This window comes from Ictidomys tridecemlineatus, chromosome 11 (assembly GCF_052094955.1).
Source record: "Ictidomys tridecemlineatus isolate mIctTri1 chromosome 11, mIctTri1.hap1, whole genome shotgun sequence".
NCBI lineage: Eukaryota > Metazoa > Chordata > Mammalia > Rodentia > Sciuridae > Ictidomys > Ictidomys tridecemlineatus.
In genome coordinates, this window is record NC_135487.1 from 39,134,457 (window position 1) to 39,158,963 (window position 24,507).

At 33.4% G+C, this 24,507-nt stretch overlaps 1 protein-coding gene across 5 annotated transcripts in view; it reads left to right on the forward strand.

Moving 5' to 3' along the window:
- Zfyve9 (zinc finger FYVE-type containing 9) overlaps positions 1-24,507 on the forward strand; it is a 175,484-nt gene that overhangs the window by 94,072 nt on the left and 56,905 nt on the right. For 4 of the 5 annotated variants that reach the window (XM_078026249.1, XM_005326071.4, XM_078026250.1 and 1 more), the window contains 6 exons: positions 8,088-8,187; positions 10,591-10,767; positions 12,420-12,589; positions 18,311-18,431; positions 19,687-19,809; positions 21,529-21,684. In XM_078026249.1, coding sequence (XP_077882375.1) covers positions 8,088-8,187; positions 10,591-10,767; positions 12,420-12,589; positions 18,311-18,431; positions 19,687-19,809; positions 21,529-21,684 — 847 coding nt within the window. The remainder of the gene's footprint in view (positions 1-8,087; positions 8,188-10,590; positions 10,768-12,419; positions 12,590-18,310; positions 18,432-19,686; positions 19,810-21,528; positions 21,685-24,507) is intronic. The other variant, XM_013358959.3, reaches the window with a different exon arrangement.

Here is a 24,507-nt window from a genome sequence, read left to right on the forward strand (position 1 = left end):
CCTAATCTTTATTGAATATTTATCTAGTCCAGATACTTTTAAAAATACCTACCTCTATTAATACATATAACAAGTCTTTAAGGTGGCTGCTGTTATAATCCAAATGTAATAATTTATAAAAGTGATAAAACAGGGCAGGGGCTGTAGCTCAGTGGTAGAGTACTTGCCTCACATGTGTGAGGCATTGGCTTTGATCCTCAGTGCCACATAAAAATAAATTAATAAACAAAGATATTGTGTCCATCTGCAACTAAAAATATTTTAAAAGCAGTGATAAAAAGGTATAAAAATGTTAAGTAACATGTTCAAAATCAAAAAAATCTAGTAAATTTATTTAGGATTCAAACTCAAGCAGTTTGAGTTCTTAAGCTCACTCTACAAAACAATATATGCCACAGTTTCAGGAAAACACAGATTAAGAAACTGTTGAAATTGAGATTCTTAGTAATGATCAATTCTTTTTTTTTTTTAAGAGAGAGAATTTTAATATTTATTTTTTAGTTTTCGGCGGACACAGCATCTTTGTTTGTATATGGTGCTGAGGATTGAACCCGGGCTGCACGCATGCCAGGCGAGTGAGCTACCACTTGAGCCACATCCCCAGCCCCATAATGATCACTTCTTTAACAACAACTGGAATATGACCAGAGTTCCTAGGCAGCCACCTAAGAGAAACAGAGGGAGCCATTGTTTATTTAGTACCTACTCTGTGCTTTGTTTTTCTGACTTAGTAAACCTAAGAGTAAGCATAATCCCTAGTTTACAGTTGAAGAAACTGAGTTGGTAAAGTATGAACTAACCAAAGTTCTGCTAGCTGTGTAAGTCAAGCTCTTTTCCCATGGATAAAGTTGAAAGGATATAAATAAAACAACTAGGGTTGGAGTTGTGGCTCAGTGATGGAGCACTTGCCTAGCATGGGTGAGGCACTGTGTTCCATCCTCAGCACCACATAAAGATAAATAAATAAAGGTATTGTGTCCATCTACAACTAAAAAATATTAAAAAAATAAAACAACTAAATAGATTTTTGTTTTTGTGATTTTTATGTTATTTGTGTTTCTCAGAAAAATGTCTTCATTTATATCATTTTAAAATATATATATTTTTAATTATAGTTGGGTACAATACCTTTATTTTATTTGTTTATATGTGATGCTAAGGACTGAATCTAGCGCCTTGCACGTGCTAGCGAGTGCTCTACCGCTGAGCCACAACCCCAACCCCTATATCATAATTTTTAAGACAAATTTTATAAATACTTATTTCAAAAAAGAAATTGAAAAATATCTGATTTTAAATGTTATTTTGTTAGATGTCAATTTTAAAAAAATAAAGTTTTGTGTTTTAAATTAATTGCAATTTGGAACAGTTTTAACATTTGAGAATTTTGGTAGTGCATACAGAGTAACTTTCATAAAATCAATGAATTAGCAGCACATTAAGACAGTTAATGTTTTGACTTATGCATTCAGAGATCAGTTTTCTTGAGGTTTATTTTTATTCTTAGATGTTAAAACATGGCTATTGGTTGTGTTCCTTTAGGATGCAGAGTGATAGTAATTTCTCATACTGAAAGTTGGTTAAGATACGATGGTAAGAGCACTGTGGAAAACAAGACCAATATTTTCATGCTTTAGGAATATACTAGCTGACAACTCAGATTAGTTATACAGCATTAAACTTTATATAGAAATAATATGAATGAGTATTCAGTAACCTAGTTTCATAATAATCTAGGCAAGGCACTTTCATCATCTATAAAAGGGAGATGATAATTCTTAATTTACACATTAGACATAGTAAAGATTAATTGAATGAATAATAGGATTAAAAGTAATATATATAAATTATCACTATTCATAGTGGATTATCATTAAATGGTGACTTACTCTAATTATATTTTTTTGGAAAATTGATAGCAATTTTTATAAAATGTTGACATTTGTAATGTTCTCTAAAAAATTAAGTCTAATTGCAAATTTTTACAATTTGCATGCATCCAACACTGGTTTATAGTTAATTACTGGTATTAATAGTCATGACTCACATTTTAATTTACTTTTAACAAAGAGAAAACTTTTGAGAGGGTGCTAAGGATGTAAATTATAGAAAAATGGTTATTATATAATAACTAATAAATAGCTTAACAAAGTAATAGAATAATTACAGTCATTTGTAAATTGGATATATTAAAACCAATAAATGCTGAAAGACTTCTTTCTTACTCAGGTATTTCTTCATGGGACTCTATATAATACTTCTGTTTAAATTTTCTGTGACATATAACTTGATATTTGTCATAAAGTCTAATTTTCACCAACTTTAGATGTTTCTTATCTAAATGACTTATTTTTAGCAACTTACCCATTAAAAGCTTGGACTGTTTGAAATAAAATTTAATGATAATTATTATCACATAGTTACTAAAAGATATATACACAGTAGGAAAAGCATGTGACATTGAGTTTTCTTGAATTTTAAATTACAAGTGTTATGTATTTTTTTTTAAACTTGGAAAAGGGCCATAAACCTATAAGATAAGATTTTAGACAGCCTTGTGATTAACATAAAGTGTTAGTTTACTTTTATCCTTATGCCATGGCTTTGGGAATCTGCCTATTTTGATCTGAGTACAAGATTGTGTTTCTTACTTTCCCACTAAGCCCAAGAAATTAATGAGTACTGCATATTGCTAAACACTTGACACAGTTAACACTTGCCTAGCATACCTGAGGCCCAGGGTTAGATCCCCAGCACTGAAAAAACAAACAAACATATCAGGAAAGAAGACATTATGGCTGTTGAAGCAGGGTAGTGGACATTTGGGCACTTGTTATATTGTTAAGTCTATTTTTGATGATTTAAAATTTTTGTAATAAAATTATAATTTAAAAGATGAAGAACAGCCAGAATATAATTATTAAAAATAGAGATATTTTAATTGCTTACATCATAAATGGGCACTTTCTAATTCATACATAAAACATTCTTTTCTACTTTTTAGTACTGGGATTTGAACACATAGGCACCCTACCATTGAGCTACCATATTCCCAACCCTTTTTATTTTTTATCTTGAAACACAGTTTTGCTAAGTTGCTGAAGCTGTCTTCAAACTTGCAGTTCTCCTGCCTCAGCCTCCAAATCACTGGGCTTATAGGCATGTGCCACTGTGTCTGGCCCACACATAAAATTTTCAATGTAATATAAGTGTGCTATTTATAAGGCATGGTTTTTTTTTTAGTTTTAGATGGACACAAAACCTTTATTTTATTTGATTATTTCTATGTGGTGTTGGGGATCAAATCCAGTGCCTCATGCATGCTAGGCAAATGCTCTACCACTGAGCTACAATCCCGGCCCCAAGGCATGGAATATTTTTAAAAAAATCAATTCATACTACCTTAAAGGAACTGATATCTGATTGCATCAATTGCAAACAATTAAAAACATTCAAAAGTCCACTAAATAAGGGACTACTTCTTGCAATGGATATATATACATATATATATATATATATTTTACTTATTTATTTTTGTGGTGCTGGGAATTGAACCCAGGGCTCTGAGCTATATCCTCAGCCCCCTACAATGGATTCTTTTTTTTTTTTAATATTTATTCTTAAGTTTTAGGTGGATACTATGTCTTTATTTTACATTTATGTGGTGCTGAGGATTGAACCCTGTTCCTTGTGCATGCTAGGCGAGCACTCTACCACTGAGCCACAATCCCAGCCCTACAATGGATTCTTAAAGTGACTTCAGTTAATAAACTTGGAACAGGTGTTTAGACAGAGGTAGGGTTAGTATCTGTTTGAACTGCTTTAGCTCTGATGATATTTTGCTATGTGCAAACATTTGAAAAATTTCACAAATTGTTACTGTTACTAGTATTTGTGAATAGCTGGATATTGGTCAATTACAATCACTCTCGTGCTATTTTTGTTCTTACATGGCAGATATTTTTGTCATAATTACGGGCTTTTTGAAAACTAGGGACAATTTTTTCCATTTTCTAATTTGGAAAGAAATAAGTGAGCATTTGATAATTTTCAGGAATTGCAAAGGAATAAGTTATTCATGCTTTAAGGTGGTGTAAATAAGCACAGAGTGGTACTTGAGTATAAAATTTGTTCATTAATTTGTCAGTAGGTTTTTTTCTTTTTTAATGTGGAAATCTCCCATGTGTGGGAGATTTTATAAGGAAGGGAAAGGAGAATAGGAAATTACCAACATGCTTTCAGTACCTATTATGACATGTTACATGCATTCTTTCATTTAATCATTTAATCTTCACAAAAGCCTTATGAGGGGAATATTATCATTTCAGTTTTATATATGAGAAAAACTAAGACTTAGTTTAAATAATTCCCATAAGGTAATTTGACTAGTGAATGATAAAAGTTGAGGTTAGAACCCAGAAGTATCAGTTTAAAGAAAATTATATGTAAACACACAAATGGAACATTTTTAAGCAATCAGTCATCCCTTTGTATCTGAAGGAGACTGATTTTATTGGATGCTCAAATCTCTTGTATTAAATGGTATAGTGTTTATACATAATCTACATGTATCATGTCATATACTTGAAATCATCGGTAGATTTCTTATAATGACTAATACAATGGAAATACTATGTAAATAGGTATTTTAGTATATTGTCAAGGAATATCAAGGGAAAAAAAGCCTATTTATGTTCAATATAGTCACGATTATATTCTATCTGTGGTTGATTGAACCTGCAGATGTAGAACCCCAGGATACCAGAGGTCTAACTGTACCTAGCTGGAACATTATATAGAATATGTATTGTAATATCATAATTTGTTTTTTCACAACTAGGCAGATTGTGTTGTTTGAAGTCATGCGTAACCACTAGGACTATTCACCTTGAGGTCATTATAATTATAAACTGCCTAAAAAATGTGTTTGACTGTCATTGTTAAAATTGAGGGACCCTAAATTATTTTATGAATTTGGGCAAGAGTGATATAGCCCTTTCCAGATAGATGCACATTAATGTTTGTTTTTCCTTTCATTTATGTAGTAATTTCACTTATCAAAGAAGCAATGAACAAACACTTATTGAGAATCTGTTATGTTTTAGACACAGTGATAACTTTGGGAATACTGAAATTGTGTTTAAAATAATTAGTCCATTGCTTCATAGTGTAGTTTCTCATTTTAATACAAGGAAGTGGAGAATAAGTTAAATAAATGCAATATACTATGTCAGTTGTGATAATAGAGATATAGTATTTAATAAGATATTTCAGCTGTATAATAATTTAAGTTCAAGTTTGCAAAATATTTAATTCTCTTTATTTCTAAAAGTGATTTTACATTTTGACTCTAAGCCCACAGAATCAGGAAAGGTACTTAGATGATATTTAGATAATCTATGTGGTAGGGTATGTTTGGTTGTCACAATGTCACTCTGACCTCATGTGGGGGAAAGACAAAGGATCTCTCTCGGGTCTCTTTTTAAAGAATACTAGTCCCATTTATGAGAGATCCTGACCTAAGCACCTTTCAAAGTTTGCCTTACTTCCCAACACCATCACTTTGTTATGTGGGGGGTAGGATTTTAGCACATGTTTGAAGGGACTCAAACATTCAGACCATAGCACTTGTCTGTTACCCAGCTCTGTTAATTGTAAATGAATCTTCATAGAATTTGGTGCAAATGTGAGCAAGTTGTTTAACCATCCAAACTCAGTTTCTTCCTAGAAAAAAAATAAGCTTACCATACCTTTCTACTTCTTTCAATTTATAATTGTTTTGAAAGTGTAAAGCCCTTTGAAAACTAAATTGGTAGTTATAGTAGCTAGATATGTTATTTTTAGTAACAGGAAGATGATCTATCTAATGTTGACCTCATTACCCCTCATCCCTTGGTTCAGCTTTGTAAGATATAGGATGCTTGGCCATAAACACTGGAGAAGCAGAATTTATCTTACTGGGGAATGGCTTTCTTCCTCTATGAAGGGCTATGTGATCAATGACTAACAAGGTATCCAGGAAATTAAGTCTTAACAGCAGCCTAAGGGGACTATTATTACATAGCGTAGAAAGAAGAAGAAGGTGAAATTCCAGCTAAACCCAGAAGGTGAAAATGAGGTCTCAAAGCCAGGTGAAGTGGTACACACCTGTAATCCCAGTTATTTTTGAGGCTGAGGCAGAAGGATGCAAGTGCCAGGACAACCCCAGCAATTTAGCGAAACCTTGTCTCTAAATAAAAAATAAAAAGAATTAGTGATGTACTCGGTGATAGAATAACCTTGGGATCAATTCCCAGGACAAAAACAACAACAACAAAAAAGGAAATTTATTTAGTCTTGAGCTAAGTACAGTGGCACAGACATGTATTCCCAGAGAGGATTACAAATTTGAGGCCGGCTTCAGGAACATAGCTAGACCCTCATTCTTGATTTGAATTTATGGAAATCAAAACTATACTGATATTTTATCTCAAACCAGTTAGAATGGCCATCAAGAATACAAACAATAAATACTGGAAAGGATGTGGAGAAAAAGAACACTTTTACATAAACCTTCTAGAAATCAACGTGGAGTTTCCTTAAAAGAGTAAGAATGGAACCACCCTATGACCTAGCTATGCCACTCTTCAGTATTTATCCTAAAGAATTAAAGTCATCATACTATAGTGTAATATGCATGCCCATGTTTATAGCAGCACAATTCACCAGCCTAGGTGTGCATCAGTGGATGAATGGATAAAGAAAGTGTGGTTTATATACATGATAGTTTTATTGGCCATAAAGAAAGATGAAATTATGTCATTTGCAGGAAAATGGATGGAATTAGAGACCATTATGTTAAACAAAATAAGCCAAACTCAGAAGGTCAAGGGTCATATGTATTCTTTCATGTGGAAGCTAGAGAGGAAAAAGGAAAAGAAAGGTAGAGGTAATCTCATAAAAATTGAAGGGAGATCAGTAAAATAGAAGAAAGGTTCCAGGGGGAGGGAGGATGGGAGAGAAAGGGGAAATACTAGGGAATGATATTGGCCAAATTATGTTATTATATCATGTACATGTATAAATATGTAACACTGAATTCCACTATTATGAACAACTATAATGTACCAATAAAAATGTAAAAAAAAATAGAAATAGCCATTTGCTCTCTTAAAAGGACTGAGTCTAATTGTTTTAGGCAAATAAAAAGAATAATAGAAAATGTAAAAAAATAAAAATCAAAAGGGCTGGGGAGATAGCTCAATGGTAAAGCACCTCTGGTTCAATCCTCAGTACCAAAAAAAGAAGAAAAAGAGGTTCTGGAAATTGGCATGGCTGATTTTTGGTTGCCTGCTTTGATTTCATGTAGCTGAAACTATACTTAAAAATTTTAATGATTGAGTTCTATATTTTGATCCCTGTCCTTCATAGCAAACCAATAGCTAGTGTGATTATTACTCCATACAAAAGGACAGAAGAAAACAGAAGTTAAAACCCAGAAATTCCAATTGGTGTTCATTTTTTCCTGCTATAATTCTTTTTCAAACAAATAGCAGATACAACTATGTTTAAATGCCCATGTTATATAATACTGTTCCTAGAAATTTGCCTAAAGGTAACTCTTGTTATGTATTGTCTTGTTATATATTTGCTGTCTGACCTTGGCCAGGGTTTTTATTTTTAGCAAACTTTATTGATTTTCTTATTGTTGATAGACTTGTAAATCTCATTCTTGATTTGAATTACTCAGCTTCCTGACTGCATTTTCTTTTGAAGTTTTTGGTTTTGTCTAATACAGCTCATGGCCAGTCAGTAGTGATCATATTGGTTTGCTCCCTTTGCACTTTATTTTTTGTTGTTGTTGTTTGGTATCAGGGATTAAACCCAGTGGCACTTTACCCCCGAGCTATGTCACCAGCCCTTTTTATTTTTTATTTTGAGACTGTCTCCATTAAATTGCTGAAGGTCTGGCTAAATAGCCGAGAGCTTGTCAAACATGCAATCCCCCTCTCTAAGCCTCCCAAATTGCTGGGATTACAGGTATGTGCCACCATGCCTGGCATTTTGCACTGTTTTCCTAGTAAGTTTAGTATTTTTTCCCCCCACAGGTTTTCTGTGCTTCCTGCTGTAGCCTGAAATGTAAACTGTTATACATGGACAGAAAGGAAGCTAGAGTGTGTGTAATCTGCCATTCAGTGCTAATGAATGGTAAGTATTAAAACAGGTTGATTTCCCAGTCATTGAGATAAAACAAGAGAATTCCTATGAAAAGGTTTCTTTGTCTTTCTTTATAAGTCATTCACCTTCTCAAATGTTATAACTTTGAAATATTGAGTTTAATTTTCATGTTTTGAAAGTTTCTTAGCATTTCAGAATTCCTGTGTCTAATTTAATGAATAGAATACTAAAGTCAGGTAAGTTTTATTGGAAGAATGAATTTCTTTGCAAATTGGGTGTTGTATAATGGTTTGTTCTGGAGAAATGACTGGAAAGGGGTGGGGTTAGGTGTTATTGACTATTTAGATGATGAAATATTAAAATTGGGCAAGGTTTTCCTTTTTACAGAAGCTCTTCTTTTCTATGAAACGCCATAATGACTTAGGATATATTATTAACAGCACTTTTTTTTCATCCACCTTGTTAAAAATAAATATTTTAGCACCTAAGATCAAGTAGCAAGTTGTACTTTTTTTCAGGTATTTCCTTAATACACCTTAGATTTGCTATAAAGATAATGGCTTTGAATGAAGTTGTTATGTGGTAAAAGAATAGAGCCAGAGGAAGGTAAATAAAACTTACTGTTTATCTTTTATGGAAGTGGAAATAAATCCAGGGGCATTTAAATTAAAAGCAAACATCACAACCTAAAAACATTCAGTATTCTTATAAAGGGAAACAATAAAACTGAGCAGACTATAGTATTTTCTCTTTGAATGTCTCTTTGTATAATTGCCATAAAATGTTGAACCTAGACACCAGTGCTACCTGTGCCCAGATAGTGTACCTCTTGGAGACTGGAACTTAACTGCTCTGAGATTCCTCCTGCTCTGTCTGTCTGCATTGCTCATAGTGATGTTTTCCTGTTGCTGGCTTATTAACCTATTGCATGTCAATTAATCTAATCTGTTCTAATCTCCTATGATCCACCCAATTTCCTCCCATTTCTGAATTCTTATAATTTTGATCAATTATGAATCATTCTCTCTACTCTTAAGGGTCACTTTTGGATGGTGGTTATTCATACAGTTGCTTAATGGATGATTTTTATTCCACTGCTTTCACTTTGGACACATGCACAGAAGGAGTATGTTGCTTAATTATGATACATAATACCTCTTTTATTCAATGAGGTCTTCCAACTTTATGGCAATTTTGTTAAACTTGGTATAGCTAAAGATGAAGGAAATGGCAGAGGATTTATATGGAATAATACTTTTTATTAAGTCAAGGAGGCCCTTAATAGGGGATCCTAAGGTAATCCACTTTTCTTGGTTTTTCCAGCATCTTTCCTCTTGCATGGCTTAGCCCAGTCTTTTTCTGAGTATTTAATTTGATGCTTTTCAGTGTTCCCTCTTTTTCCTTTCTCCTTTTCTCTTCCTTCCCTCTTCCTGCAGTGCTTTAAAAGGAACATAGCTTTTGTTACTAGCCTTGTCATTCAGTTTGGAGGCAATAAATATTCAAAATCTTATGGACCATTCCTTGATATTGATTGAGATTTTTGAAAAGGTACTAAAAAAATTGGGTAATTTCTGTTCCTGGGCATGCTATTACTTCATAATAAAATTAAAATTTGATATATTTTGTTTCTATAATACTTTTCATCCTGTTTACTGTTAAAGATAATAGTTGATATGTCAATATTTAATTAAATTAAAGGGTATACAGAATCAATGTATTTGTGATCATTTACATTGATGAATCACAATTATATCGGCACATTTTCATGTTCAAATGGGTCCTATGCTTTTGAGACACACCAAAGATGTGAAATGGTTATTATATTGTTGGATTCTTTTTTACAGGATAAATTATTGCATAAAAGCAGAATTCATAACAATTTTTTGAGAGGTGTTCTTCTGAGCTTTATGCTTCTGAATTTTTTGAATGAGATTTTATCTCAACTAAGAAGAGCCTTGAAGTCTAGAAATGAACCATACAACAGAGTTATATTATTTGTGTCCCTGATTTTTATAGTTTATAAAATGCATTAATTAATAAAACAAAGCCCAAAACACCTAACTATTTCAAGAAAATCCTTAAAGTTCGATATTATTTTACTCCCTCTTAAGGAAGTGTACAGTCTCCTTAAGGATGCCATGGATCTAATCTTTAACTCAGACTGATCTACTCAGTTGTATCAGAATAATCATGTAATTATTATTTTTTAAAATATCATATAATCCTTATTTGCTTCAGCCAAATAGTTTTATGTAGACAAATGGTCTCCTTTATTAAATAAAATCACCCATCTTCTTAATATCTTCACTAGCTGAAAGAGAGACATACTATGAGTATTAGTGAGGAGGAGCTACATTATTTATCCAATATTGTGGAGGTCTTGATGTCCATATTGCAATCCATTCACATTGATTGTGTCTGTATTTGCTTTAGCTCAAGCCTGGGAGAACATGATGAGTGCCTCAAGCCAGAGCCCTAACCCTAACAATCCTGCTGAATACTGTTCTACTATCCCTCCCTTGCAGCAAGCTCAGGCCTCAGGAGCCCTGAGCTCTCCACCTCCCACTGTGATGGTACCTGTGGGAGTTTTAAAGCACCCTGGAGCAGAAGGTAGGGGATCATGTGCTATTCTCTCTCTTTCTCCTCACCAAGTTCCTCTGAAAAGGTGCTGATGTGACTTTACAGCACAATTCTTTAAAACACTATAGATCAGTCCCTTTGAATGGTTATTAAAGTGGAAGAACAGGTGAGAAATGTGTTAAGACTCTATCTGGACAAAGTAAAAAATAATATTGTAAATTGCCTGATATTTTGTAGGCACTTCTAAAAATATGTCAGTCTACTCTTCATTTTAAGAATGGAATGAGTACACTACTTCTACTTGAAAAGAGTTGGAGAATTGAAGTCAGCCTATAAAATCCTTGCTTGCAGCCTACCTTGTAAATGTTCTTTGTAGGAGTTTACTAAGTGATAAAAATGAGAATTCTTCCTTCTCACCAGCCCATTCTAGTGTTGCTTTTTGGAATATATGTTACCATTTTCTCTTTTCATTTTTAATCTATCTATCTATCAAAAAAACATGAATATATTATCATAGGTACATAGACCTTTAAATCCAGGACTTGAATTCTGATCATGTCATGACAGATAGGAAATTATAGGCTCAATTTATTTTTGGATTATTACTTCTTTATTGATTATGATATGGTCAGATGAAAGACATTTTTTAAATTCAGAGGATTATGAATAGTAGAAGTAATGATTATATATTTCCTTAAAATAATCTTGTCAAGATGTATCCCTTGATGATTAAAATCAGTCTTCCTTCATTAATTTATGTCTTTTCATCTAGTAATATTCCCTTCCCCTTGCTAAATAGCCCGACTTTCCCTTTTGAAGATCAAAGATTTCTATTGAGATTATCGTACTTTCCCTCATTTCCCTTCTTTTCAGATCATCCTTTAGTGATATTCCTTTGTGTTTTTGTGAATTTAGGCTTGCTTTTCTCAAAATCTTTATTCTCTTTTACTTCATTTGTCTTTTTTGTTGTTCTTCCCTAGTCTCTCTTTGTTTTGACTGAATTGATTTCCAGAATTGCATGTAAAGATATTGTTTCATCAGACTTAGTTTTCTAGCTTTTCCCTGTCCTTTATTAAAATGAAAATTACTTTGTACTGCCAGATCAATCTTTTTCTTCTTCACTTATATTCTAGCCAAAGATCTGGTCAGTTTGCTTCCCAATTCTTAATATATCTGTGCCAACTCTTCTTTTATTAAATAATAATTCTTGAACATTCTTCAGGGCATCTTTTGCCCTTTAAAACTATCATACGACTTTTCTAGATATTTAATTCCTGTGGAAACCTTATAATTTGGGGGAGATGTGGATTTATATTGATAGCTTTTTTTCTTACAATGAGTTTATTTTCTAGATGCTTAAAACACTTTCCTTAGTTTCTCTGTCAGTGATACAGGATGAGTATAAGACATAATCATAGATGTGTTTAGGATTTTGAATATTTTAACACAGTATTTAAATATTTGCCTAAAAGTTATATCAAAAATATATATTTAAACATGTATTTTTTATTAATTTATAAACCATTTTTACACACAGTTATAATTCTGATATTTCTGATTGTAAGAGGCCAAATAGTGATTTCTTTGTACATCTGGAATTGGTGACCTTCTCTTCTTTGATGTTAGAAACACTATCAATATCACATTGATGCCTATTTTATGTTTCTGGTCCCTTCCTCAAGTGGCTCAGCCCAGAGAGCAGAGGAGAGTTTGGTTCGCTGATGGGATCTTGCCCAATGGAGAAGTTGCTGATGCAGCCAAATTAACAATGAATGGAACTTCCTCTGCAGGAACTCTGGCTGTGTCTCATGACCCAGTCAAGCCAGTAACTACCAGTCCTCTACCAGCAGAGGTAAGAAAAACAAAACAGCAACTAAAAGTGAGTACAGTTTGCTCAGCATTGTGTTGCATCTTTCTTGCCTTTTGCTAAGTTGAGTGACTTTTGTGTAGAACTCTGAAGGTTTTGGATAGTGCAAATAAGTATTCATGGATGTATTTATAAGAGTAAAGTAAATGTGCCAAAATCAGCTTCTTCCTGTTTGCTCTAGAGAAGGTTTTCTTAAAAGAGTATTTTTTTCCAAGAGAAAGGTTCTCATTAAGGTTGTTCTCAAGTGAACTCAAGCTGCTGCTATAACTAGAAGTCAGGCAAGAGAGAATCTTCGCTTCTTGATACATCGGTTTTCTTTTTTCTTTCTTTCTTTTTTTTTCTTTTCTTTTCTTTTCTTTTTTTTTTTTAGTATTTGTGCTTGCATCAAGAAGCCCTTTGTCAGTAAGCTACATCCTTCAGCCCTTTTATTTTGATTCAGTGTTTCACTAATCTGCCCAGGCTGGCCTCAAACTTGCAATCCTCCTGCCTCAGTTTTCCAGTTCTCTAGGATTATAGGTGTGCACCACTATGCCCAGCAGATACATTGGTTTTTAAATCATGTTTCCCAAGTTCAGTGGTGGCCTTGAGAGTGCCATGGTGAGGAAGGTTGGGGTATGTGAAGATGACTGAGGAACTAGGCTATGCTTTTCTCTTCAACTCAAGCTGCTTCTGCTTCTGCTTCTTCTTCTTCTTCTTCTTCTTCTTCTTCTTCTTCTTCTTCTTCTTCTTCTTCTTCTTCTTTCTTCTTCTTCTTCTTCTTTCTTCTTTCTTCTTTCTTCTTTCTTCTTTCTTCTTTCTTCTTCGTTTGTCTGTTTGACCTTTTGTGTTTCCATTTAAGATTTTAAAACAGGGTTCCAAATTTTTAAATAAGTTGCTACATCAGTGGCTTAATAGATGGAAGGATAATGCAAATTATTTAAAGAAACTAGCTTACATCAAACTGTCACTTTCATCTCTGTAGAAGTCCCAGTTATCATTTGAGGGCTAATGGTATTCTCTTTCTGTGGATCCTAATATTCAGAAGATAAATATCAACTATAGTTTTTGGAGTCAATGAGAAAATGTCTATCTAGAAACAAAATTAGAGATATGCAAGTAGGATCATTATATTGTGAGTTCCTTTCTATTGCTAGTTGCTTCCTTCAATCTGGTAAAGTTATAAGGCCATTAATTCCAATTAAGTATTTATATCCATCTATTTTTTTAAATTAGAGTTAAAAAGAGTTTGAATAAAGTTTTTTTAAACGACTTTTGTAGAGCAGTTTTTGGTCCATTGAAAAATTTGAGAGGAAGATGGAGAGATTCTTTATACAACCCCTGTCCTCATGAGCTTGAAAGTTGAGAATACAGAAAAGGAAAGATGGACTGAGTATCCTAAGAGAAATGCTTGTGAACCATTGGAATTCAGGAAATGCCCTTGAACCTTCAAATGCAAAACAGGGATTGCTGAGCAGCCTAGCTCAAATCATTAGCCCTGCCTTGGCCCACACCCTTGACTCATGCCCTTGCCTGAAAATAGTTGTGAGGGCCAGGGCAATGTGCAAGTGCTCAAAAATTAACTTTGCCCTGGCTCTTTCTCTAATTCAGTCCCTAGCAACTACCTCTTTGCATACCAGCCACATGTACACAGCTTTTCCTCTCAGTCAACATCTTCCACCAGAGCGATACAGTTAAAAACTAATGAATCTACATTGATGCATAATCACTGAGTCCACAGTTTATATTCGGATTAGATGAAGTTTTTACTCCTGAAGTTTTCATAGAATTTTTAGTTACTAATTATTTATATTTAATAGTTTTTTTAGATATATCCATATTATTTGTGGATTAGGTCATAATTAAAATTGCATGTTGTTAAGATAATTTATTGACATACTGTATCTGTCTGTTTTCTGTTGCATTATAATAATATAATAACCACAGGCTGGGTAAGTTTCATGAAAAGAGATTTGCTTTATCTCACAGTTCGAGAGATCTAATATCAAGGACCAGCATCTAGTGATGATTTGAATGCTGAGAAAGTGAGGGGCATTCACCTGGCCAGAGATAGGCACATGTATATGTCTCTTTTGGTTTTTCTTCCTCTTTTTCTTCTTCCTTCCTTCCTCCCTCCCCCCCTCCCTCCCCCCTCCCTCCCCCCCTCCCTCCCTCTCTCTCTCTCTCTTTCTTTCTTCTTTTTCTTTTTTTAAATATATGTTATGGGGATTTGAACCCAGGGGTACTTAACCACTGGCCACATCCCAAGCCCTTTTTTGTCTTTTATTTAGAGACAGTTTCATTGAGTTGCTTAGGGCCTCACTAAATTGCTGAGGTTGGCTTTGAACTCAGGATCCTCCTGCCTTAGCCTCCTGAACTTCTAGAATCTCTCCCTCTCTTTTTAAAGCTACCAGGACCCAGTCACAGCATCACCTTACTAATGACCCTGTTCACCTCACAAAGTCTCCACCTCTAAACACCATTGTTACATCAAGTTTCTGCCCTCTTAACACCTCACAGTGGTGATTAAATTTTAAATGAAACCTTGGAGGGGGCACTCAAACCTTATCCAAACCATAACACCCACATAGCTAAGTTTCCTGTTTAGAGAAGGGACATTAAATTGTGTCATGTCTGTCTTTATGTATTTCTAAGTCTGTTTTGGAGGATTTTATTCTATGGCTGCAGAGAGTGACAACCATAACTATTTGTAAGAGTGCAGTATACACTCATATACTCTTTACGGTATTTACCAGCTATTATCATTTTGCCACATTTACCCCCCCCCCCACACACACACTTTTCTTTTCTTTTTTTTTAAATATCTTTATTTTATTTGTTTATTTTGTATGTGGTGCTAAGAATGGAACCCAGGACCTCACATTTGCTAGGCAAGTGCTCTACCACTGAACCCCAACCCCAACCCCACACTTTTTTTTTTTTTTTGATGAACAATTTGAAGATTAGTTGTACTTGACTACCTGATCCTTTCAGCTTGTATCTCTTAAGAACAAGTCATTTTCCTACATAATCACAACACAATGATCATATGAGGAAGAAATTTATTCTATAATTCTACTTTCTTTTATATAATCCATATTTATATTCTCCCAGTTGTCTCATTAATATTCTGTATAGCTTTTATTTATACATACTTATACATGCACAGACACAAAAATATTTAAATACCTTTATTTTTAAAAATCAGAATCCCATTAAGGATTACAGTTGCATTAAGTTGTCTTTTTCAGTTGCTTTTCTTTAATCTTGAATAGTTCCCTACTTTTTTTGGTCTTTCATTACCATTATTACTTTTAAAGCATTGGGCCATCTTTTGCATAATGTCCTCAATTTGTCTTTGATTTCTTTTCATGATTAGTTTCAGATTAAACATTTTTGTCAAGGATAATAGTACTGCCGAAGGTGTGTTCATTTCTTACTGGATCATATCAACAAGTATCAGTTTGGTAATTGGTTAAGATGATGTCTCCCGTTTCTCCGTTGCAAGAGTACATTTTCCTGTTTGTAATTAATAAATAATATGAAGGGTAATATGAGACTGTGATATTCTGTTCCCTGACAATTTTTAGCCAATAATTTTACTGTACTTTGACAATTCTTATCTGAATCAGTTATGAACACGGAACTTATATGGTGACTTTCCTTTTTTCTGTCAGATTTCTTTACATCTCTTTGTGCAGTAGGTTCTTAAAACATTATTTTAATGTGCTCTATATGTCTTCATTCTAGTTTCTTTGCTTTGCCATATAAATTTTATCCACATTTTTTATTGGTGCATTATAATTGTCATAATAGTGGGATTTGTTGTTACTTGTGCATGCACACAATATAACAATATTATTTAGCCAATATCCCTCCCCAGCACTTCCCTCCTTCCACTCCATGGTTTCTTTCCTCTATTCTACTAATCTCTCTTTGCTTTTTATGCCATTACCTTCCACACCTTTTTTTTCCCCATTTTCCCTCTCTAGCTTCTATATATGAGAGAAAACATATGACCCTTGACCTTTTGAGTTTGGCTTATTTCACTTAACACAGCCATGTCAAGTTCCATCCATTTTCCTGCAAAAGACTCAATTTCATTGAGTCTATAATTTGGCTATTATGAATTGTATTGCAGTAAACATAGGTATGCATGTATCCTTACAGTATGATGACATTAATTTTTTAGGATAAATAACAAGCAGTATATAGCTGAGTCATACGGTTCCATGTAAAACATAAGTATGAATGAATACAGAAACTCTAGAAAATGAATGCTACAGGGTAACAAGGTCTGGCTCAATATAAAAGGAACTAAACCAAGTTAATTATTCTGTTTCTGTGCTCTCATATTATTCAACTTTTTTTTTTTTTAGTATTCATTTGGTAATTTGAGGAAAAACAAATGGTATAAGGCCATACTGGAATATATTTTTATCATTTTTCAAAAAATATTTTTTTAGTTGTAAATGGACACAGTACCTTTATTTTATTTGTTTATTTTTAATGTGGAACCGGGGATCAAACTCAGTGCCTCACACATACTAGTCAAGTGCTCTACCACTGAGCCACAACCCTAGCCCCTATTTTTCTCATTTTTATGGCTTAGTAGAGTACTTAATATTTAATAGGTGCTTAATAAATGGAGTAAATTCCTTTTCATAAAAGATATTTAAGTAGATGCCAGATGACAACTTCTTTTGATATTAAAGGATAGATTTATGCATCATTAAATAACGGATTGGAATAGATTGCTGTATTTCCAGCACTAGGCCTTTAAATCAATTATAATGGCTTGTAAATAGATTTTTCCAAATATCATATAATGCCATACTGGCCACACTGAAAAATATTTTAGCAAAAAATCACTATAATCTTATAGTCCTAAACTATAGATAATATAGACAAAAGTGTGGCAAGACATGAGCATATTTTAAAAAGTAGTTTTAGAATCTTTTCAGATCTAAAATATAGCAAAGTGCTTAAAGAACATTAACCTTTAGGAGACAACTTGATGAATTTATATATATCTATGTAACCATCACCCAGGCGAAGATACAGAATCTTTCTATCACCCAGAAGGTACCCTCATGCACTTTTCTGTCAATACCTCCTATCCTTTCTCCGAGGTAACCATTTTTCTGACTTCTATCACCATAAATTATTCTTTCCTATTCTTGAATTTCATATAAATAAAAACATAAATGTTTTGTGTTTAACTTTGTAAGCTCAACCTAAAATTTATGAGATTTATTCATGTTGTTCTTGCACCAGAAATTAATTTTTTTATTACTAAGTAGAATTCCATTGTGTATATATATCTAATTTATCTATTCCCATTAGTGGACATTTGGATTATTTTTAGGGTTTTTGTTATTATGAATAAAGCTGCTGTGAATATTATAGTGTATTGAGCTGTTTTTCAAAAAGTTTTTTTTTTTTCCAAAAAGTTTAAAGTTTAAATATTTACTTAAGGGGCTGGGGATGTGGCTCAAGCGGTAGCGCGCTCGCCTGGCATGCGTGGGGCCCGGGTTCGATTCTCAGCACCACATACAAAGAAAGATGTTGTGTCCGCCGAGAACTAAAATAAATAAATAAATTCTCTCCCCCCCCCCTTAAAAATAAATAAATAAATAATTACTTAAATTCCCATTTGTATTCTTAACTATATTCTACCAAAGTCTCAGGCTGCCTTTAATGCTCACTTTGCTGATTTGCTTTTCCTAGGCAGACATTTCTTTATTTTCTGGGAGTATTACTCAGGTTGGAAGTCCTGTTGGAAGTGCAATGAACCTTATTCCTGAAGATGGCCTTCCTCCCATTCTCATCTCCACTGGTGTAAAAGGAGGTATGTGGACTTACATATTTAAATAGGTATAGTTATATATACCAAATATTGTCTTCTGGTTAAGGGAAGGAGATGGGAGTTTAAGTGATTACTATCCTTCTCCTATCCAACAAAAAAAGTGCAACTACCCCAATTCCATGAAAACAGTTGTTGCTATTACTAATTATTTGAGTAGATGTTATGTTTTTATATTATAATGTCATTTTCATTCATTGGAAGGATATAATATTAATTATAATATAAAGATAGTCTATTAGAATTTTTCCTTTATATTTCAAAGCTACATAGTACTCTGAAGAGTTATTTTTAGTTCTAGAATTGGCTCTCTCAGATTCAGTCAGGATATTAGTTTAACTTTTTGTTTTGAAGTATAATACATTCAGAAAAATACATGTAAATAAATGTGATGAGGACTTAACTTAAATAAGAGGTTTATTATTAAAAAGTACTTTCAGCATGTGTGAGGCCCCGGATTTGATCCTCAGCATTGCCCCCCCCCTTTAAAAAAAATAAAAGAAAAAAACAACTTTATATACACACATGTAATATGTGTGAATGTTTTATGCATATTATATATGCATATTTTTTAGAGAGTTCTGATAAAAGGTAAAATTGTTTGGTCGAAATAATGCTTAACTTTATATGAAAGTATATTGTCGATATATCCAAATCAGCATCTAGCCAGTAAATTTTCAGGAGGTTTATTAATCATGTCTTTTCCCTTTTATTTGGTTTTCAGTTTTTTACCTAATCTCCCTGACACCAGGCTTTCAGATTTGCTTGCTTGCTTTTTTTTTTGGAAGTAATTGGGACTCAACCCAGGGGTGTTTTACCACTAAATTACATCTACAGCCTTTTTGTTTTATTTGGAGACAGGGTCTTGCCAAGTCACTGAAGCTAACTTGGAACTTGTGATGCCCCAGCTTCCAGAGTCTTGAGAATTATAGGCATGTGCTACCACACTCAGCTTAGAACATTTATTATGTGATGTTGTTGTGATAATTGGAAATTTTAGTTAAATAAAGAGGTTATCTTTAGATGTGGCACAAATCTTATAGGATAACCCAGACTGGATTACTTTTTATAGTGAAAAAAGACACTTGGTTCTTGGACAGCAGGTACAAACCAGGACCTATGCTCACCTATAAATCAAACGATTGTCTCTTTCGTGTGAATAATCAGCCCATTCTCCATCAGATTTCTTTCTCAATCTATCCCTTTAACCAATCTATTACAATTTTTTCTCTCCTTACAGACTATGCCGTGGAAGAGAAACCATCACAGATTTCAGTAATGCAGCAATTGGAGGATGGTGGCCCTGATCCACTTGTATTTGTTTTAAATGCAAATTTATTGTCAATGGTTAAAATTGTAAATTGTAAGTTAGAAATTTATTTTTTAATTAAAATGAGTTACTTTACAGACTCATCACTAGTAAATAAAACTTTCAAATTCATTACACACAAGGATTTTTATATAGAGCTACATTTTACTGAAAACAAAATTCTGAAAAAGTTGGTTTATATAAAATCATATAAACTGAAACTCTTGCCTTTAATCACGGAGTGAGATAGGTGACTTCTCCCTGGAGGAAAGTCAACAAATCTTGTACTCAGATTAAGTTAAGTTCTTGAGATAGGTATATTAAGTCATAACTCACCACCAGAATAACTGGAAGTGAAATAAATTATCCGAGAGTGCCAAAAAATTTATATGGTAGGTTTTAATCCCAGAAACTTTAATCATGTTACATAATCTTATTTAGAAAAAGTATTAGTTAATTAATAAGTAGTAAAACTTTAATACATCACAAATGATGATTTAGAAGAATTTCTCAGTTCTTAGTGCTAGATTCATGAGCATCAGAATAAGAAAGAGAATAGTAACTTAAAATCTTGATTTTTTTTCCAGTATGGTATTTGAAAATAGAGAATGAATTTGTCCTGGATGAGACAGTTTTGGAGGAAGGAGGAAGCTCTGGGGAATAGTCCTTTAGTACTATATACTAATTTTAAGTTGACCTTAGAAACAAGAAGCACCTATATATACCACTACCTTAGAGGTTCTACATTGATGAAATGTAGGTTTCTGCCTTGCTTGATCACACCTTTGAATATTTGGCCAGTTATTAATGCTTTCTGCCTTTCCTTCCAGGATCAGATTTATAATAATCTGCTTGAAATTTCCATTTATTGTATATAGTTTCTTTTTTTTTTTTATAGGTTAGGCTTATAAATTAGCTAACCTGAAATTCCTGTAGTGTATACCTTTTTAATATAGTTGGATTGGGCACATCCTGTTTAGATATATAAACTAATAATTTTCAAAGTGAAAAAAATGGATCTTTAATTAGTTTTGATATGCATGGTGGTATTCATAATTTTATTTGGATTCTTTTCATGTCCTTTGGGGATCCTGTTGTGTTAGGGTACAAAGGATTGAATACTATTTTTGAACATAATATATATATGTATATATCTTCTACTCAAGTCTTCATAGCCTCAGAGTGAAAACATGGAAGAAAATAGTCTAGAAAAGTCATCCTTTTCAATACTTTTTATAGCACAAAGCCAAGTAAAGCCATGTTGCTGTTTATCTATAACTGTCCCCATGAAAGGATTGTAATTAAAGTAGCTAATATCTTTTAACAGATTAAATTTAACAAATAGACATAAATTATACATTTTTAGGTCACAACCTAAAACCTAAGCTATAATATTGGCTTTTATTATTGATTCTTACATAAATAATTATTTCCTTTGGTAAAGTGCTTTTTTTAAAAATAAAGGTGTAGGACTATATCCTTTATATGGTATATTTTGGTTTTATTTCATTATTAATAGAACATTGTTTCTTTTACTAATTATGCCTTTTAGTAGTAGGATTTAAAAGTGTTGAGAAAAGAACCAGAGGCATTGGCATGTTTTAATTTCTACAACTGTTCTTTGGCTCAGTGCAATGACCGAGTTTGAATTATACAAATTCAGTATGACCTATTTTATTCTTTGCTGTATTGTATCATAGATTTCTATTTATCTCTTTTTAGAATAGGATTGAGGAGAATGTCTTTATTTTTATATTTTTATTTCATCTGTAGATGTAAACCGGAAATGCTGGTGTTTCACAACCAAGGGAATGCATGCAGTGGGTCAGTCTGAGATAGTCATCCTTCTACAGTGTCTGCCGGATGAAAAGTGTTTGCCAAAGGACATCTTTAATCATTTTGTGCAACTTTATCGGGATGCTCTGGCAGGTGGGAATGCTTTATGACTTTGCACTCTTAGTAAATGATAAAAAATTTTGGACTTAGATAAAAAATAATAGTATTAGATTTAAAAACATGGTATAAAATATAAAAAAAGGACAGGGGATATGGCTCAGTGGTTAAGTGCCCTGGGTTTAATCCCTGGTACCCCCCCCCCACCCTGCAAAAGAACAGTATAGAGTTAATTTGAAATTATCTAGATTCTCCAGGCTATATTATACCTTGAGGCTGAATGTAATTCCAGAAATGACCTGAGACTTTTACTTTTCTCCTCAGTTTGAATATTTTCACATGTAAAGTCTTTAAATAAAGTAAAAGTAATTATATGTTCATGTGGGGGGGGGGCGTTGTTTTTTTGTACCAGGGATTGAATTTAGGGTTTTTCTACCACTGAGCTATATCCTCGGCCTTTTCTGATTTTTAGGCTGGCCTCAAACTTGTGATCCCTGTGCCTCAGCCTCCCAAGTTACTGGGATTAGAGGCATAAACCACTGTGCTTGGCTCATGTAACTTTTGAGAGGGCAACAGATACCAGGGCATGGGAGGTTCATGAATGACATAAATATCTTGTTCAAGAACTCATCATTTGTTCTGGAGACAGTGAGGAACCATTGAAGGAATTTAAGAAAATGAGTGACATAATCTGATTTACATTTTAGAGAGATGACTATAGAAGCAATACAAAAAATGGATCAAAGTCTGTGAGTCTGGTGATAGTTAAAAAGCATATATAGTATATTCATGTATTAGGATACTGCTCAAAAATAAAAACTAGCATACTGCTGGTATAAGCCACAAAATGGATGAATTTCAGAGACATTATACCAGGGCATAATGTCTCCATTTGTTTGTTTCATTTATATGGAACAAGCAAAATGAATTCTATGGTAATAGCAATCGAACCAGTGGTTGCCTGAACTGTGGTGGGGTACAGGTGTTGGAATTGACCACAGAGCAGTCAGGGAACTTTCCTGTTTGATGTTCTATGTCTGATTGGGTAGTGGTTACATAGATGTTTACATTTATTTAAACTCATGGAACTATATACTTAAAATCTGTGTGTGGAAGGGGTTGTATATAAATCACACTCAAAATTGTTTTTTTAAAAAAGCTATGTTAGGAATTAAGGGAGAAATTACAGAACTTAATTTAAGTAATGGCAGTGGGAATAAAGAGTATTGGAGAGAAATGTGTAAGGCATCGATGCTTCAATTCAATAAGATTTACTGAGTACAAGGAGCTAGAGTCAAGATTAGCTCCAGATTTCTGTCTTCGGCACCTGAGTAGGTTGGTCTTCTTTGTTGAGATGGTGAATAGAACAGGAACACATCTGGCAGAGGAGAAAAAGATAAGTTCTTAGTTCAGTTTGTTGCATTTGATGATGTCAGGTTAAATATGTAAATGGAAGATATATGGATATTGATATAGAAGATTGATCTAGGCTACTATACAAATTTGGAAGATGCAGCTTTCATGTGATAGTTGAAGTTAATGTTGTATACACAACAATAGGCCAATGTGGAGAAATTAGGGCTGTGAATGGAGTCCTGAGAGATACCTGTAAGGAAAGGATGTGACTTATGATATGAATTATGATAATTCATGTCATAAGTGTCTGGCTTATTTAATTTAACATAATAACCTCCAGTTTTATCCATGTTTCTATAATAAATACCATATTTTCCTTATCTTACCTTTTTTTTTTTTTTGGTACTAGAGATCGAACCCAAGGCACTTTATCACTGAGCTACATCCCTAATCCTTTTTATATTTTGAGAGAGGGTCTCAATAGTTGCTTAGGGCCTCACTAAGTTGCTAAGGCTTGTCTTGAGCTGGCAATCCTACTTCAGCCTCCTGAGTCACCGGGATTACATGTGTATGCCACTGTGCACCATTTATCTTTTGATGGCCTCCTTGGTTGATTCTGTTTCTTGGCTATTGTGAATAGTGCTACAGTAAACAGGGGAGTGCAAATATCTCTTTGATAGTATTATTTAATTTCCTTTGGATTTATATACAGTAGTGGAGTTGAGGATCACATTGTAGTTCTGTTTTTTTTAATACCTTTATTGATTTATTTTTAAATGGTGCTGAGGATCAAATCCAGGGCCTCGCACATGCTAGGTGAGCGCTCTACCGCTCAGCCACAACCCCAGCCCCCTGTTTTATTTTATTTTATTTTATTTTAAATATTTTATTTTTTAAAGAGAGAGAGAGAGAATTTATTTTTTTAGTTTTCGGCGGACACAACATCTTTGTTTGTATGTGATGCTGAGGATCGAACCCGGGCCGCACACATGCCAGGCGCTACCGCTTGAGCCACATCCCCAGCCCCCACTGTTTTATTTTTGTAACGACTTTTCATACTGTGTTCCATATGACTGTACTAATTTACATTCCCACCAACAGTGTGAGTTTCTCTTTATCTTTATCCTCACCATTTGTTGTTTTTGACTTTGATGATAGCCATTCTAACTGGGGTAAGATTATGTTGCATTGTGGTTTTTATTTGCATTTCCCTGATGATTACTGATATTGAACATTTTTTTCATATACTTATTGGCTATTTGTATGTCTTCTTTTGAGAAATATCTTTTGCACTCTGTAGCCCATTTTTAAATTAGATCATTTTGGGGTTTTTTTTGCCATTAAAGTACTTGAGTTCCTGGTTATACATTTTTAAAAAGTGTTCAGATACATTAGTAGAGTTCATTTTGAACTACTAAAATATGAAAAAAAAATTTTAATATCTTTATTTTTATGAGGTGCTGAGGATTGAACCCAGTGCCTCGTGCATGCTAGGTGATCACT